Source organism: Dermacentor variabilis, chromosome 4 (assembly GCF_050947875.1).
Source record: "Dermacentor variabilis isolate Ectoservices chromosome 4, ASM5094787v1, whole genome shotgun sequence".
Classification (NCBI taxonomy): domain Eukaryota; kingdom Metazoa; phylum Arthropoda; class Arachnida; order Ixodida; family Ixodidae; genus Dermacentor; species Dermacentor variabilis.
Genome location: NC_134571.1, coordinates 143819873 through 143835288, shown reverse-complemented (window position 1 = coordinate 143835288; position 15416 = coordinate 143819873). Strand labels below are relative to the sequence as shown.

At 46.3% G+C, this 15416-nt stretch overlaps 1 protein-coding gene across 1 annotated transcript in view; it reads right to left on the bottom strand.

Moving 5' to 3' along the window:
• The window catches only part of LOC142579874 (MAM and LDL-receptor class A domain-containing protein 1-like), a 158256-nt gene that overhangs the window by 94191 nt on the left and 48649 nt on the right, over nt 1-15416 (bottom strand). Inside the window, exons 8-13 of the mRNA XM_075690510.1 lie at nt 10013-10106; nt 7612-7764; nt 5669-5814; nt 2743-2859; nt 2048-2171; nt 1358-1495 (exon numbers count right to left, since the gene is read on the bottom strand). Coding sequence (XP_075546625.1) covers nt 1358-1495; nt 2048-2171; nt 2743-2859; nt 5669-5814; nt 7612-7764; nt 10013-10106 — 772 coding nt within the window. The remainder of the gene's footprint in view (nt 1-1357; nt 1496-2047; nt 2172-2742; nt 2860-5668; nt 5815-7611; nt 7765-10012; nt 10107-15416) is intronic.

Sequence of the window (15416 nt, the reverse complement as noted above, 5' to 3'; positions counted from 1 at the left end):
CCTTGTCACTGGATCATAACTTGCATTAACGCCTTTGCGAGGTGGTCGCTCCACCATATGAGCTTACCAGCAAGCTACCACACTGCAGCGTAAGACGGAACTGATCGTCAACTCGAAGCAATGGGACACTGAATACCAAATGAAATTAAATGAAATCCATTCAAAGGAATTATTTATTTGACATTGTGCACACATATGCCAGTAGCGCAGACAAAAAAAAACTGAGAGAAAGGGCTTCACCGGGCCTGCGTCCTGTACCATGTATGCGTATATAGCCAGAAGAAGAAAAAAAGATACGCATAAAAAGCACACTTCAGAACAATTAGGCGAGGCCCGCAAGATGACCACTTCCGCAGTTTAATGATTGTTTCAGCCTATGTAAGCGTATATTAGTCGGTTCAACTTAGGACCCGTTGAGCATTTCTTTCAAATGCAAGTCACGTACACACAGATTTGTCCTTGTTTTCTTTTTTTCTTGATAGTATAGGAGGGAGTTATGTAGTGATTCAAGTAAACATAGGGGGCAACTTGATGGTCGGTCTTTTTTTATTGCACGGTGGCGTTACAGTGCTGTGTGCCGTGTTGGCTAGAACGGAGACAACGTACCAGGAGCAGATACTGGTCCTTTCGTCTGTTATATCGCAGAGTCATTATTGGTCCTCACTATTATTAAGTTCAGACTGTGAATTAATATTAGGGAATTGGCAATCGCCGGGAGAGACCTTCCTCCAGCGGTGGGCATATTTAGGCTCACAAGGATGGTAACGATCACAACAATGATGATAAATATAAATTTTAACATCTTTCGGTGTACCTATAGCTTTTGCTTGAAGATGTGCAGCTCAACTGTGTTCTCATGTTTTGTCTTTCCAGTGGAGTGTAAACAATTCGAAAGAAGAAAATTGTTGCAGCAAACTTTTTCGCTGTTGTAGATATCTAGAGGGCCTCTAAAATTTACTTTTAGTTCCCTTTATGTGCGCTGGCCTATTTCGAAGCCATGGCTTCTGAATGTATTTATTTTACACGTCTTAGCTGCATGGGACGCTTCATAAAATTGATACTTTGTATACAATAGCACGATCCCATTTTGCAGTGTTAGGCTCACTACCCGAATTTCAATGAAAAGCTCTAATTCAAAGACGAGGATAAGAAACCGTGCATCCACATACACTACACTAAAGCACTGACCAGTGATTTCCCTTCTAATAAAGCTTGCGCTTTATTAAAGCTTTCCTTCGAATAAAGTTCATGTGGTGCACACTTTGCGGTGGTGGAATGAAATGCAATAAAGCGTATGATCGTGAAAGATTCGTTTCTGGGCGCATTCTCAGTGCTTTAGTGCGCACGGGTGTTCTACCTTTAGGATTTTCCGGAGCTGTCGCAGGCGCCAGGCTGGAATAAGGGTGGAGCCCGAAATGCCATGTTTTGGACAAGACCGCTGTGGACGACCAATGGCAGAAGTTCCATCGGGCCAAAGAGCAGCTCAGCAGGTCCGCTGCATTTAAGGAAGTTGCTTTTCTGATTGGCTATTCAAAAAACAAGTTAAGTAGTAATTTAGGGTTAGCCTGCACTGTTTGCAATAAAAAGTATTTTGGAGGCATTATCTTAAGGTTCAACGGTGGTGAAGTCGAACTAATTAGGGAAGCGCAACATGAACTCCTAACGCGACGAAAAAATTCGTTGTCGCATTAAGAGTCACAGGTGCATTTCAGGCCTTCGTGAACTAGTTGATGTAAGGATTTGGCCAGCAACAATAATTATGCGGCAGCGTGTGCCAGCTCTACTCTCTTTTAATTTCGCTGTATTGTTTGTCCCAATTGTTTTTTACTGTTTGCGTAGCTGGACTTAGAGCGCCTTACGGTTTCGCTAGGCATAACATATTCATTTTTTTATGATATACGTGGGGATATATATATATATATATATATATATATATATATATATATATATATATATATTTATTTATTTATTTTTAGGAGTGCAGCCTATAGGGATTTTACTTTGCACGATACTTGCGTACGGCAGGCACTCAACGTAGGACACTCACTTGCAGGCAAGGCTTCACCGTCTTGGGGCAGCGTTTCACAGCGGTCACGGTGCACGATAGAAATATCGTCGAGCGCGATGTACCCTGGCTTCGAGGCACCGCCGGCAGTACCCACAAAGAGGACCTTGGGATAACGCAAAGAAGCGTTAGAGAACAACTTTTTTTTTTTCGATGCCGTGCTGTCATCAAGGGAAGCGGCACATTATGGACACCACAGTGACTATATTTGTTCTTGGTGCATAAAATCGGTATAGGTTTCTTTTCTTTGCGTCACAGTGGCACAGGATTGACAATATTAATTAAGCAAAAGAATTATATAGTGATAGAAAAACATTATACGTGTTGGTAGCTTCTAGCACTAGGAGCGAAAATTCGATCAACCAGGTTCCGCCGTAGCCTGCGGACGCAATGAAGCACGGGACAGCACGGGCAGATGCGCAAATTACTATAATTTCGGTATGATAAGTTTGTGAAACAGAAATTCTGCTTTTATTGCAGTTTGGAGTGTCAGATAATAAAGTCGCGTAACGTGTAGAACTTTATGAACAATCCCCCATAATTTACTACTGAAGGGGACGTACAGTATTTGTCGTTGGAGCAAACAAACGGCCATAAACAGCGGCGTAAATGCAGAGACTCTTGATCGAGGTGCCACATTCACTTTGGGTGCACTTTCTTGTCTTAAAGGTTCTCACCCTTCTGTTATGGGGCACAGCGATGCGGCCTTGCTGCCATGCCAGGGACCTTCCGCCTTTCTGTGCCCACAGAGGAACGCCCTTTTCAGAGTCGTCGGACGTGTCAATAGCTCGCACCTGTAGGATGAAGGGAGACACTGAGTACACAACTATGAGCGCTTCCTCCTATATTATGCAGGCGGCCTTTCGGTCTCATACTTTTCCTTAATATTGGCTGTCCCAGGTAGTGCTAATCCTCGCCTATCAGAAAGTGTGAAGGTGGAATTGATTACTGCGCGACAGATTGCTATGTACAATTAGTTTATACGAAAGTGCACTTACATTCATAATTAATCACTTTAAAGCACATGATGAACCATCTAACTATTTGTTTGTTTTTTCAGCAGTGACCAAGTTGTGTAGATTTATTAGAAACGTTCCCATTTATTAGTTTGGAAACGTCTACCCCTCACACCTCGCGACGAAATTACTTGGCGTCCCAATTTTGTTCTGCGTAATGCGCGAGGCACTCATAGTGCGGGGAAATAACATCAATGGCTAGCATGAACCCATTTCACTTCCACAGACACACACACACAGACACAAAGAAAAAAAAAACACGTTCACCACAGAGCCAGTTACTTTGAAGTTACTTCATAGAATATAATTTATTTATTTATCTAATTACGCTCCTTATTTGCTGTACACTAGATTTAGATCCTCTATTGCGGCTCGGTGGCTACTGAGTTGCGCTTCGGAGCACTAGGACTTGGGTTGGATTCCGATATACGGCGACCGCATTCATTCGTTCGTTCGTTCGTTCGTTCGTTCGTTCGTTTCGTTCGTTTCATTCGTTCGTTCGTTCGTTCGTTCGTTCGTTCGTTCGTTCGTTCGTTCGTTCGTTCGTTCGTTCGTTCGTTCGTTCGTTCGTTCGTTCGTTCGTTCGTGCGTTCGTTCGTTCGTTCGTTCGTTCGTTCGTTCGTTCGTTCGTTCGTTCGTTCGTTCGTTCGTTCGTTCGTTCGTTCGTTCGTTCGTTCGTACGTACGTTCGTTCGTTCGTTCGTTCTAGCTTTTCGCTTGCATAGATCGGTCTGATTAGAACTTGCTTTTTTTTGAAGCAGTGCAGTGTGTGTCTTGCTTTGTGTTCTTTGAGCGCATCTGATGGGCAGTCTTCGACTGCGTCGCTGTGGACGTCTTGTCGCGCTGTGATCGGCAAGCGGCAGTTTTCGTTTAGCGAGCCCAGCAATCGCTTTCTGATTTCCGTTTCAGTCTTGAATTGAAGTAATCAATTAGAAGTGTATGCTGTAGCGTGGCATGTTTCTCTTTGTGGGATGTACGGCTCACAAACAACCCCCCCCCCCCACCTTTGTCCCTTACTGAAGGCCTGCTTGCCCTAATTTCAGTCATGAATGAACGGCTTTGAGATTGTCGATTGCTACGTTTATTGTGACCCGTCTAAAGCTTCCTGTGAACAACATTGGTGGAATTATAACACATCATTTACCTTTTTAAGCATCATGTAATACAGTTGTAATGTTCTTACAGCGAAGCTGTTTATGGCTAGGCTTCCGTGCATTTTTCTTGTGCGTGCGCAAAAGTTCGTGTGCCGATGCCGAAGATAGTGCAGAAAAGGCCCAAACGCAACATCACAGACCCCTGTCGACTCCGGCTGGCAGACTCTGGGACCTGTAACGCGCCCTTGAACTACCCTTGTCACACCTGGCACCCAAAGAAGTCCCGGACATAATTTTTACATTCGAATCTTTGCCCAAAAGGCCTACCCGCGTCGGCCAAGCCTACGCTCGCATTGCCCTCTCCTTGTCAGCGTTCCAAGCGCTTGCGTATCTAGTTTCCGTTCCTTCCGCTCTCCCGTAGTGGCTGTCCCGTCAAAATGTCACACGTGCCTAGTTTCCTTCGCTTTCTCGGGGTGGCGGTCCCGCTGTCTATGCGAATGGCCATAAATGTGTGTGCGTACCTTTCATTACAATGACATCTGATCAAGACAGTAATTGAGTTCTTAGCTTTGTTCAAAATTCTGTGTCAATTCTGTGTCGGGTGCAAAACTGCATCGCTGGTCATCTATCTTTACAGATTGGAATGGCTCATGATTATTTTATTATTATTCAACTCTTTAGTGCGCAGTTCTTAGGCGCCCGTTTCTGCGGCGAGCGTCGGTTGCGAGGTTCCTCGTAACCTAGCAAAGGAGCGCAGTGAAGGATAAACGAGCGAACGCGGAGCGCAGCCATGGATGAAGGATGGCGATAACGCAGGTATGGCGAGGAGGAAAGTGGGGGAGGAGGGTATAGCGGAACCATGAGGCGAAAAGCGGAGGCGGTATGTCTGCGGTGGCTGCTGTGAATCGCCCCCACGCGTCATCCACGCGCTGCGTCTCGCGATTTCCGGATTAGCGAGGAAGTCGCGCCACACTTCGCCCTGTTTGCAACGAGCCGCACAAGACATTTGTCCGCCCCGGTCAGTATATTTCGAAATGAAAACACGCATAGATCTGCGCTCAAATTTCGCATTAGGGATCGTAATCGTCGGTCTATTTTGTTTTAAATTGTGTAGAGTGCTTATACGATGTCTTTTGGTTCTTGGTTCAAACGCAACTGAAGGCGACAGCATTAATTTTATTGAATTTACCTTGCTGACACATTAGCATATTGTTTTCAAGGAAGTGCTATCCTGATATCATAAATGCTAATAGCAGTAGCATACCACACATCGGATGCCTGCGTAAAGTACGTGGTTATTTGTCGGATTTGTACTTTTACGATTATGTCGCTTAGCAACAACTGAGAAGGCGAAACTAAATTACGAATCTTGAAGTGCTATAAGTACTTCACGGTGTATTGGACAGATTGTTGTCCGGAAGAACAGTGTGTTCTTTCATTGGTATGTTGAGCGCCAAAAAACAGCAACTAACCACCTATTGAACGATAGTGTACCTCAAGGTTCATCTCCGGATCTTCAGAGATGATGTACCAAAACTCTGCGCATTGCGTTAGCTTGCGGCTCCAGGTGAGGATCTCGCTGATGAGTTCCGCCTTATTTCCTTTGTTCTGCTCGAAGTTGCTGAAGAACAAATAAGATCCTGCAATAAAAGAAACGAAAAGCTCGCGGGATGAGCTGTGGTCAATGTCGCTTTTGAATTTTGGGCCTTCGGACTACACCGTTGAACATCCTGAAAGGCATCCATAGCGCAAAAATTAGCAAAAGTCATTCCGCCTTTAGAATTAACATTCGCGATTAATATTCGCAACTGTATTATGCTTGAACTATCACGGAAAAAGCATGACGCTAAGTGTCTCCGATATCATAGAGCGGCTACTCGTTGATTTTATCAATAGCTAGGGGCAGCTTGCGCCAAGCACTTTACACGTGGATAAGCTTACCTAAGACGCCACGCTGCCAGTTATCGTACAGAAAAGTGGTCCCTTTATCAAGTGTCATTTTTCTGTCCTACAGCATAATGTCATTTTTTCAATGCCCGTTAGTCGGTAGTAAATTTACCAACACGTGAAATGTCATTGATGTCAGCGCTTGTAACGGCGTCGGTTCTTCTGTATAACGCCACTCTCTTGATGGAAAGCCTGTGCATTTAAATGCGCGTTGCACCACCGACAAATTACAGAAATGATGAGCACTGCACTTGACTCAGTATTTGGTCTTGGTGATATAAATAAGACATATGACTTGCATTTCAGTTAAGAGGAAAAACTTGACAACACGAACCGAGTGCACTTTCAGCAATGTTTTAAAGCTTATTGCTTCAATTTTCCGCACAGCGATCGTCATATCGTTGCAGCATACTTAAGAATAGCAGGTAAGCTCTATTCTATGATAGAAGGTACTACATGCTGAAGCATTCATCTTTGAGTGGTTGCCACGTGAGACAAAGTAAGAGAGACCACTTGTCATTATTCGAAAAGTTACCCTCCATGTTTTCCCAGTGATACATCAAGGTAAATCTCACAACTGCTGCCAGGAAAAAAACTTCGATACACAAATTGCTGAACTCGAGATTGCAGTAGGTGGGCAAAATTTATTCCACCACAACAAACGCGCTATTTCTTTAACTCAGTAACACCTTGCAGCTATCTCGTTATGGATATGTAGAAAACGTTACTCGTCTGGTTTTGCCGTGGCCTTAGTGATAATGGGCGTCCTTTTACAAGAAGGTAAAATTCATGGTCTTTGCTTAATTAGCTTGTACATTTCAACATTTCGCAACACTTTGTCCCACCAACGAGAACCAAAACGAGTCGATGTTTTCGTCTGTTTGAGAAGAGATGTCGGCGTCAAAGGTTTAACATGAACGCAAAAGGCTGCGACCACGAAGGTGTCGTCTTTAGAATAATTACTCATAATAGAACAATAACAAAACGTTCCAGCTTCAAGAGAAAGCTATGTCAAAGCTTCAAATGGCTCAGTGAATTTCGCTCATTTAATTTCATTTTGTCTTCGTTGAAGTATAGGAAAGCAATAGTTGCAGCTTTAAACGAATTTTTAACATTTTTTTAAAGAAAAAAGAAGTCATAAGACTGAATATTCTAGAAACGTCCTTGTTTCCGTCTGGTGAGCGTGAACAGTAACATACAGCTCGGGTAGCGAGCATATTATGTCACGTACGTGAATGTTGGCCGGCAATCTTCTTTGGCGCTTGCATGAAAAAGTTGTCTCTGCTGTATTAGGGTAGTTTCAGTGAGCAATCCGCACGGATTAACAGCGAAAGCATGTGGATTGGCAACTGACCTACAGGTGAGCAATTCGACTAGAGGAAAATACTTTCTCAAGAGTACGAAGTGTAGCATGAAATTGTCTCCGGGTAATTTCGTGGGCGCGATAATAACTTTTTCTTTGGGCAACAATATTCAAAAAACAATCTTGCCTGTGGCGTTCCCGAATGTGTGGTCTTGGAGTGGTCTCTGCAGCGTTGTCTTCGTTGTCCCGCCGCCGAGTATCCACGGTGAATTGTTGAGATAAGCCACGCGGTTGCTCCAAGTGCACCAGCCATTTTCAAAGTCACACAAATTCTCCGTGGCTGCAAACCAATCATCACGCTGACAATGCCACCTGTGTTGCTACTCAGAGACTACGTTGGATACTATACTGGCTTGCCTCTCGTGCGGTTGAAACTGAGATAGCACGATGGTGGATTGAACCACTGATTCGCTGTGCGAAGCAGCGCAACGTGGCTTAGTGCGGCAAAAACGGGTTGCGCATAAGCGCGCCTGTGGCTATAGGATGCACAGTGCTCAGGAATTCAAGCGCGATAATGGGCCCGCGGGGTGGCCGAGGCTTTTTACCTCACCGGTGGGCCTCGGGGAGACCCAACTAATGTCGTGTGGTACGCAGTGAATGCGTACCAGTAAAGCATGGTCACTCCATGCAGCGGCCATCCACCGCTCACCAGTTGCGCAAAAGGTGCCGGCCACCGTGGGTACTGATCACCGTGTTTGGATCGCTGAGAACAGTACACTTGGGCTTCGGCAATAGGTATGATACAGTGACTGCAATAGAAAGGGACGACTGAAAGCCGTAAGACAACGCCTGTTCGTTTGCCTGACGTCATCCTTTCGTCGATGTCCTTTTGCGCTGCTGTAGCATTCATTCTGTGCTTATAGACTTTATTTACGTTTCATCGGCGGTGCTATCTTAGGCTGCTTTGCGAACAATTTCTAAGTTTCTTGTCAAGTGAAATTTCTGGGTAACAACACAAAACGGATCTCTGCAACCATTTTCATGTACATTACTTGACTGCAGAGCCTTCCACGATTGCTACAGATAATCTACAACAGCGTTATTTGCTCAAAAAAAGAAGCACTCAAACCCTTCCGTAAAGTGGTATTTAGCAGCATGCGGCAGGATTATCTGCAACTCATCTCCGCTGTGCTCGTACATAGGCTGAATCGGCTATTAAAATGTTTCCGTGAATGCAGTCCTAAGTACTATTAGCCAGGAGACGACAGTGAATCTTGCCGCTACAATTAAATGAGTTCTCATTGAATAAGATAAAAAGGAAGACGAAATATGCTACAAGGAACACTGGGGCTCCTTGGTACAAAATAGCTTGTCAGCAGTTGTCATTCCGTGGTTAACGATCACATTTCCTTTTTCCCCGTGAGCGCAGTATGATGAAGCCGATTTTCGAGGGTATTTTTTCCTAAATGTTCTTTCTTTTTCTACTTTAGAAATCTGATTGTCGTGCTTTTTACATTTATTTTTTACATACCAAACAATATATCCGATTAGCCATGGCAAAGAGCGCAGCTTCACTTAGCCAGTAAGGTAATCATGAATGGTAAAGCGCGTAAATGATACAAGGCAGGTGCAATGTTGTGCTTACACTGTTTTAATAATGTAATAAGTGGCTAACTCATACCGGTTCGTCGATGTCCAAAAAAAGACGAGTAACAACGCAAAGAACGGGATGTGCAGAATGGGACAGACGAAGCGTTGTCGAATCCACACGTCCTGTTGTTTGCGCTGTTAGTAGTTTTTCTTTTCTAATTTTAATGCGATAGCACTACACTCCTCACGAAGCTGAAAATTCGCATTTCGTCCGGCGTTAACATTCTACGTTACCAAAACCCACGTGATCAAGTGACGACGTCGCGTTCCCGGCACTGGATCTGCTGTGGTTCACACTGAGAAATACCATGTCGAATTGCCATGGCGTGGGACGGACGCCGTGGCCCACACGCAAAATATTGAGTTTGGCCAATTTTAAGATTGGGTAGATTCATGTTAAAAGCCCACCAGGTGCACTCCCAAAATTGACTTAGCCCACCCCCCAAAATTTGGGTGGCCCACTCTCAAAACTGACTGTGCCTAACTCAAGCCACATGACCAAATCAAAAGTATCGCGTGGAAGAGTCCGAATGTTTTCTCCTTCAGTGCTCGCAAGGAGGCTTAATCGCCTCTCTAACTTTTTTATTGATGTTCTGCATGTGTTCGTATAAATGTGAAAGGAGAGCTACGCAAAAGATAACGTCCTTCTAACAAATGAATCAAAGGTTTTGTCTTCACACGTGCTCTAAGTACACGCTGTTTACCTGTGTGCCATAGTGTTCGTCGCCATAAAATTAGGTTGCTGATTATTGCTAAGTAATGAAATCAGGAAAATGTGAAGCACTCGAGAATTCCCCAGGTGGTCGCTACCAAAGTGCCCAAACTTCTACAAAGTGCTCTTTGGATGCCCACAGTGGGCTTCGCTTCTTTAAGAGAAACTTTCCTCCTGCTAGCTGAGACACCTTTTATGCATCACTGCAGTGTGTCTCACATCTCACCTCTGTTATTATTGCAGCCTCGAACCCAAATAGCATCGATGGCACAGAGGGAGTGGGGGAACTTCTTTCCTCTGATGGTGCACTTGAACTTGATCTGCGTGTTAAAAAAATGTCGTAATGAGTATTCACACACTAGATTTATTCGGTTTTAAGCCATTAGCAGCCATAGTAATTAGTGCAGTGCAACATTCTTTCGCTTGGTTTTCTTCTTGCCTGACATGCGTGTTGACCATCAAGCACTTCACATAGGAGCATCGAAAGGAACTAAAGCTCAAGTTTTAGAAGGCGTCACAGGTTGGTTAATAAAGCCTGACAATTTCTGTCTATCGACGAGTTTCAAGCCTACTTCGCACACGCGTAGAGCGATGGGTATGTGCCTAACCAGCCTAGTACTGTCGACCACATGGTGGTGGTGAAAAAATTTCATTGATGAGAAGGCCAAATGTAAAAACAAATTAAAAAGCAGCGTTGTGGGCGGCCTTCAGGCTGCCGGTTGTGGCTTCCAGGCCATGCCTAGTCGCGGTGTCCTCCGCCCAGTTCACCAGCCGAAGTTGGAGATCCGGCTCGGTGCTGGAAGAAGCAGCCTCCCACTGCTGCGGACTTGTTTGGCGCCAAAAGGCAGGGGGCAAGTATGCCGGGCTCGAGAATAGGACGTGAGCGTAATTGGCGCGGGAGCCGTCACATAAGCGGCAAGCCGGCGAGTGCGTCCCGGGGTGGAGGAGGGCAAGACGTGCGGGAGTAAGATAGGTATGGGCCTGAAGGTGGCGCCTCAAGTGTTGGTGGTGCTGGGTAAGGGATTGGTGCGGAGGGGGGAAGGTGAGACGAGAGAAGCGATAGTGCAACGTGACATCGCGGCACGTGAGGAGCGCGTCGCGCGTAACCATGGAGGGGGCGGGCTTGCTCGGTCAGCCGAATCTCGAGCGATGGAACTGGTCGCCTCGTTATGGGCCGCATGAGCGGGCACCCAGATGATTTGGATGGGGCGAGAGGGAACGGTATCGGAACGCAAGATTGCGATGGCCGGGTGTGCCACCCGTCCAACCGCGTAGTTGTAGACCGCAGGTTTGGAGTCGCTGAAGATGTACTTTGCGGAGGTTTGCATGATGGCAAGTGGAATAGCTGCCTCCTGGGCCTCGACAGAGGTAGAAGTGTAGACTGAGACAGTAAGAGTGGGTCGGAGAGAGTTGTCAGTGATGGCAAGGGCATGTGATGGGTAGCGGCGGTACGGGGCAGCATCTACGTAAGCCACGGCGGCCTGCCTTTCGTACTGACGCCAGAGCACGGAAGCTCGTGCTTTTCTGTGGGAGGAGTGGTGTTCTGGATGCCTATATTTAGGGAGGGGATTACCGGTTAGGAGGGTGGAGACATGGGAGGGGATGGGCAGTGATGTTGGAAGAGGAATAAGAGGGGAGAGGTTAAGGGTGGAGAGAAGCGCGCGACCCGGGCGGGTGCGGGAGAGACGGAGGAACTGATCCGTGTGATGGGCCTCCACCTGCTCCGTAAGGGAGTTGTGGACGCCCATTGACAGTAACCGAGCCGCCGACGTAGATGTGGTAAGGGACAGGGCTGACTTATATGCCTGGCGAATGAGGCTGTTGACTTTGTCTTCCTCGGTACGAGAATAGTAGAGATACGACCACATGGTGCCTACGGCATCAGGACATTTCTGACTTCAACTAGCACAATTTCTCATCGTGCTAGTATTATTTCCTCACACATTTAGCAATCTTTCATTTTCAGCATGATGCCACCATTTCACTTTTTCTTATGTCACATTCCTACAGACCACGTGCGTGCTTGTGAATGATTTGAACATACTTTTTCTTGAAATTGTGTTTAACTATAACTCCGTATACTCTATATTTTTTTTATTTTGCTAAAAGTACATTACAAAGTTTACTTTCAGTGACTTTGATCATCCATAGTTCATTTGTTCCAACATTCCCCAGGAGTGTAGCACTTATTATATCTTCTGTGGCGGTGAATTTCACTGTCGAGTTGGAATTTAGATGGGCTAGCGAAAACCAATCGTTCCCAACCTCGAAAGCTGACGTCCATATATACCTGTCCACCTTTAAGTAAAAATTGGTATCGCCACCAGACTTTCTGCTAACTTGAAGCTCACCCATGTATAGCAGCGCTAATGAAGTTGCACTGTTAGAGCGCAGTTCTTAGGCGCCCGTTCTTGCGAGGAGCGTCGGCGTTGACCCTCGTAACGGAACGAACGAACACAGCGAAGGATTGTAACGAACGCGGAGCGCTGCGGCAGATGACAGACGGTGATATGGAAGAAAGCGCGAGAAGGAAAGCGGAGGAGGTGAGCATGGCGAGATCGTGTGAAGAAAGGCGTAGTGCCGCGCAAGACGGACTTCGCAGCGACGATGGCTATGAGATGGTGCCGGAGTAGCGCGCGTCGTCTTTATGGAAGGAGAGCGCTCCACGAGCGGAGGTCTGTCTGCGGCGGCTGCTGTGAATCGCACCCATGGGTCACCCACGCGCCGCCTGTCGCGATCTCCCGACTAGCGAGGCAGTCGCACGACCCATCACTGCCTTTGCAACGTGCCGCACAAGACAGATTGTCCGCGCCAGCCAATTTAACGGTAAATTACAACACGTATACATCTGCGCTCAATTGTCGGATGAGGGAGTATCGTAATCCTGGATTTTCTTTTCCTAAGGCATACGGTAAACTTAAAGAATTTTTGCCATAGTTAACGACAAAAAACTTCTAACTATTTTCGGTTCACTTTCCTTAATACACGGTGTCTGTTACCTACCGAATGTTCCATGTAAAACGGTGATTATCAGCGTGGAAGGTGGTAAGGGATTAAGCAATGTGGTACCTCTCCTACTAATTCAGAAAAACGTCAGTGTTTGGTATACTAAATACTGCGCACTTGGTTCTTAGAAGTGCAGGTTATTTTGGCTTCAGATGAAGCACCCTGGGAATGCTTTCAAATTTGCTTTTTGGTGGAAATGCAGCTCTTACTTTCTACTGCGCTTTGGCACGACATGGAGGCCTAAAACGGTTGCAAAGAATGGTGGCGATATTGTTAAGCTTCCGAATACAAATAGTTAACCGGCGAAAAGTCGGGCTATCACGTGGCTGCTTTCCCTGTGCACCAACTGTATAGCAGCATTATTATTCGTGGTATAATAGTACAAGCTTCATCAAAGCTCACATTTCGTTAATGGGCCGAAAGAAAGAGCACTCGCCGTGAGATTTGAACTTTTCTTTGGAGGCACAGGTTCAAATTTTCCATGCTAGACAGTGGGCGAAGCGTACAAACTCGGGATTTAAACACCACCGTGTGGATTGGATGTCGGAACAACTTTTTTGCACCTAAATTTTCTTTCAAAAATTTGTAAGTGGGCGATTTCGTTAGCAGAAAACCCCTTGTGCACCCTTCCATTATTTGGAGGATGCGCCTTGCGCCTTGCGATATTCCTGGGTGCTCGAGCTATTCAATATTTGAAGCAAATAAATACTCAGAAGTGTATTTCGCGGTGGTTTGCGCCAAGTCCTTGCTCGAGCACGTCATATCTCGGATGTCGTAGGGTACGGATGTCAACTTGCTACTTCATGTACATAGCATCCCTGGTGGTGCAGTGGAAAGTCATTGCTTTTTTCTATTATTTTCAACCCGCCTTTCAATGTTTATGACTGGCTCTGCTGAAGTAGTTTCAGCTCAATGCTCTTGTATAGATCAGCTACCAATCATCAGCGGATAATAGCGCGGCAGGCAATCGTAGCTCTAGAGACGCATGTTTTTTTTTTCTGGTGTGGCATCGGCGGCGGCATAGTATTATGCACATTAAGCACACTGTTCTCTGCAGTATAGGTTGGTATAAACATTCCCAGGTGCACGCTGGGCGATCTACTACTGATGAGAGCGGGGAATTTATAGTCGAAGTGTCTCGCCCGAGTCGCCCCGGTCATAAAGTAAAAAGACGCAACTACCTTGTGTTCTTGTCTGCTAATTGTCTTCACATCTAACTGCTAGTTTCGCTTAAATTCTTTCACCTTGGTGTTGATTTGTAGACGAACTGAAGAACTGAGTAACGTGGGGTGAGTCTGTCAGAGCTGCTATAGAGGCCCTACTGAACTCTTAATGTGCTTTATCATTCCCAGTGTTTGTGTCACCGAAGCTGTCGAGAAGTAACACTTGCGACTGGCTATTTATAGGGTCACAGTTTGATTCCATGTTGGGCAGCTTCTTTTTATTCCGCGCATTTTCTTTTTTATAGAACATTGCAAAAATTGAATTCCGGAGTTGTGCGAGGCGAAACCACGACATGATTATGAGGCACGCAGTAGTGGGGGAACTTCCCGTTTTTTTTAGACCGACTGGGGTCTTTTAACGGGCACCCAGTGCACAGTACACGGGTGTTTTTGCACATGGCCCGCATTGAAAAGCTGCCGCCGCGGCTGGGATTTGATCTCGGGACCTCAAGCTTGAGGCCCGGATTCCGAAACACTCCTTTTCTTACTAAGGATGTCTCACACGCTGTAAGGCGACCTGGCGTCAATTCTGGAACGTACCTTACTGAGGGGCACTAAGTTAGGGCCTCCTTGGTGCTTCCCGGCGCTTAGGGAGCCGGAATGCTACCTTCATGCTTCCTAACTGTGCTCCTCTCGCTGAACGCATGCTTCTTCGCACGACTTTGTACGCGGTACGCTCGGATAGAATAGGTGTCGTGCGCAGCCAAGGCCGCGTAGCCAGCCGCCGTGTATTGACGTCCAGTTTGGTTCCGCGGGTCGCGTTTTGTGCCATATCTTCTTACTTCGATTTTGTGAAAAGCGAGTGGCGAGAATTACCACCTTGCGATATTTATCCGAAGTCGATAGCTTCGAAAGCTATGCACGGTTTCTTCGACGAGCAAATGATCTTCTTTACGGGACTGTGTACAAGGCCTCCGCCATTGACTGCAGCCCGGTGTCTGATTGACAGGCAGAATCCACTGGAATACTACGACGAAGGGGACTTTCTAGCCCGGCAAAGTTTTTCCAAGCGAGCTGTTACAGCAATACTGGCAGAGCTGCAACTGCATTGTAACACTGACAACAGAGGAGAGCAGCTGCCTGCTCTCTTGAAGGGCCTCATCGCACTGCTTTTTTACGGAACGGGTGCCATGCAAAGTGTTTTAGGTGACCTTGTGTGTGTATCCCAACCCTCTGTGTGCCGATGTATTCGGGAGGTGACACAGCTGATATGCCTACGTCTGTATCCCAAGTACGTTCGGCTGCCAAACACCAGTGATGCGAGGCTAGTCATGACTAAAGCCCCTCCATCCACGCGCCACCGCCACCTGGTCGGTGGAAACGTGTATGGAGGGGCTTTAGTCATGACCACGTTCTATTCAATCGGAGGACTCCCTGGGGCTACTGGGTACATCGAATGAA